Source organism: Vollenhovia emeryi, unplaced genomic scaffold (assembly GCF_000949405.1).
Source record: "Vollenhovia emeryi isolate VEMERY1.0 unplaced genomic scaffold, V.emery_V1.0 DF939158.1, whole genome shotgun sequence".
NCBI lineage: Eukaryota > Metazoa > Arthropoda > Insecta > Hymenoptera > Formicidae > Vollenhovia > Vollenhovia emeryi.
Genome location: NW_011967208.1, coordinates 622,549 through 625,083, shown reverse-complemented (window position 1 = coordinate 625,083; position 2,535 = coordinate 622,549). Strand labels below are relative to the sequence as shown.

Sequence of the window (2,535 nt, the reverse complement as noted above, 5' to 3'; positions counted from 1 at the left end):
CCCAGAGTATGACTGTTGACATACAATATTGTAACTGTAGTTGTACACAGTATAGCTATCTCTCACGTTAATGTCCTCAATCACTACGCATTTTTAATTAGCAGAGAGCAAATTATATGTTTTTTAAGAGACATTTTTCGCAGCGGCAGAAATATCAAGGATACAATACACGTAAGATTCGCGCGCGCGTTTGTATCTTTCTTTATTAATATACCTTATATAAAATAATAATAATTAAGCGTTTCTTTAGCATATCAGTTACACGTTAATTTACATCTACTGACTTAGCCGTGAATATTAATTTACTCCTCGGCTGACGCGGATAGAATGTAGTTTTAAAATCATATTCTGATTGCGCGCACAACATATTGCATATATATATATAATATTTTACGTAGATTAATTCGACTTATACTCGCATAAATTGTTAAAGAAATTAACAAACAATACGTACGAGTGTCCGCGCGGAACGTTTCGACGTTTATGCTCGGAGAAATGCAGTCGGCGCTTTGCCGGTCGCCGATCGTACTCGAAGTTTTCATGCTCGCATGAAATTTACGCGAGAGGAATCCGTGGATTGAATTTATGCGTCCGGTCGCCGTCGTGTGCCCTCCTTTAACGTCTGAAGGACGAACGCCCGTTAAAGTCTCCCGTATAAATCCTAAATCAGCGATCTCTTCGCATTCATAAAGACGCGCAACGGGCTTTATGGCGCGAACGCAAAGTGCCGGTGAGCGCGCCCTGACGTAATTGCTCTTGTGAATTGAGCCCGACCGCCGTCTTAATTGCGTATCAAAGCCGATGTACCGCCCGTTTGATTCGGCAATTAAAGCGCGCTGCGCGATGCCGAGGAGTGACACGTCTCGCGATGCGGCCCACAATCTGGCACGCAATTACGCCGTTTTGGCGGCGTACCACAAGTCGTCCAGGCTTGTTTCGATTATGGATACTTCATTGTCGGCGCGTGTAGCTTCGATGCATTTAAGCACCGTGTACATGGAGGATATTCTCATTTCTGTATACCTCCGCAATCTTTCAGGCTTTGGTTTAACGAGCAGAGATATGGCCGGTCTAAGTGCTCGTGGCAAAAATAGGTTGAGATAAAATTTTATATTGATACACGAAGTCGTTAATAATACCGTTGACAACCGGGAAACACGTTAATAGTCACCGTCGTTCAGACAGGTTGAAGATTGATCGGGCAGCCTGAACTGTTTCCTCGACTCGTTAGATATTAATTGATTGGAATAAATTAATCGGAGAACAATTTGCCGACAAGCCGCTTGTTTTCCACTAATTACTTTTGATATATTGATAGTCTGTAAATTCAACAATTAATTAGAGAAGGCGCCATTTTCAGTTTCGCGAATTCGGGGAAGGTTCAGGCTCGAATTCTGAAGTGATATTTTTTTGCAATAAGTCTTTTACACCTAAACAGAGAGTGCGTATTAAAGTATACACAATTCGCACAGAAATATTATTTGGCTGCCAAGATCCAGCCTTGGACTCTGGTCCAATTTCGAATGGCGTCTGCTCTAATTAATAGATTCACGTATTACCACTTTTGAAATTCGAATATGCCGTGTAGATATCGTAGCCGACAAATTTCATTTCTTCTTCAGACGGGCGTCGTTGATGTCACCGCGGCAGTTGATGAGAAGCTCTAACATGACTCAAAAGTGGCAGCGTCGGGAAATATCGAACTTTGAGTATCTGATGTTCCTGAACACAATCGCTGGTAAGTACCTTTACTCGGGACGCGAGACGCGATCGAGATCGACCCGGCGGTCGATCGATTCCGCTTGGGTATCGATTAGAGAAAGGAGAACACCGGGACTGGCGAAGACGCCGGGCTTTTTTATGGGTGCACACGGGCGGATGGAGTCTGTCGTGGCGCATTAGGGATGTTCTCAATCAGCCCTGTGTTCCGTTAGCTACCCCATGCGAGTAATCCCAACCTTGTGAACCCCGGTAATCCTCTCCCGAGGGACTCGCCACCGCCGCGCCCCCCCCCCCCCACACCCCCCGCCCTCTCTCCGCCTCGCGTCGCTGAGGGCAAAATGGAAGCACGTCTTTGTTTCTCTTCGGTTTAATATCGGGCTCCCTCGCGCGTTCATCGAACCAAATCACGAAACTCGAGACGCCGCCTGCCTCGTGCGCTTTTTAACGAGACAGTTCGGCCGTTGACGAGTCACGACGGAATCCAAACGGCGCGTCGTCATCCCCCGATCACCTCGCCGGCCGTTTCACCGGAGGTGGGCGCTCCTTTTCCCTGGACAAAGTTTACGCGAGATTTAACGATACACGCGATGCGCGTTCCATTGCGCTTTCATTACCGTGCGCATGATAGAACGATTTATCTTTAATTTCACGGAAGAGAGAATTCAACGTGCGCCATTTGTCTTCTGTGCTACACGCAGGAAGCGCCTAGAAGAAACAAACGTATCATCAAACGATTCTCTTCACTTGCCGCGAGGTTCATCGACTCCCGAGAGTGATCGATCTCTCGCCGGCCTCATCTCCCCAGGCTGAGCT

At 46.7% G+C, this 2,535-nt stretch overlaps 1 protein-coding gene across 6 annotated transcripts in view; it reads left to right on the top strand.

Annotated features, from left to right (window-relative positions):
* The window catches only part of LOC105564914 (neurobeachin), a 210,193-nt gene that overhangs the window by 189,925 nt on the left and 17,733 nt on the right, over window positions 1-2,535 (top strand). For all 6 annotated transcript variants that reach the window (XM_012017688.1, XM_012017687.1, XM_012017685.1 and 3 more), the window contains one exon: window positions 1,623-1,738. In XM_012017688.1, coding sequence (XP_011873078.1) covers window positions 1,623-1,738 — 116 coding nt within the window. The remainder of the gene's footprint in view (window positions 1-1,622; window positions 1,739-2,535) is intronic.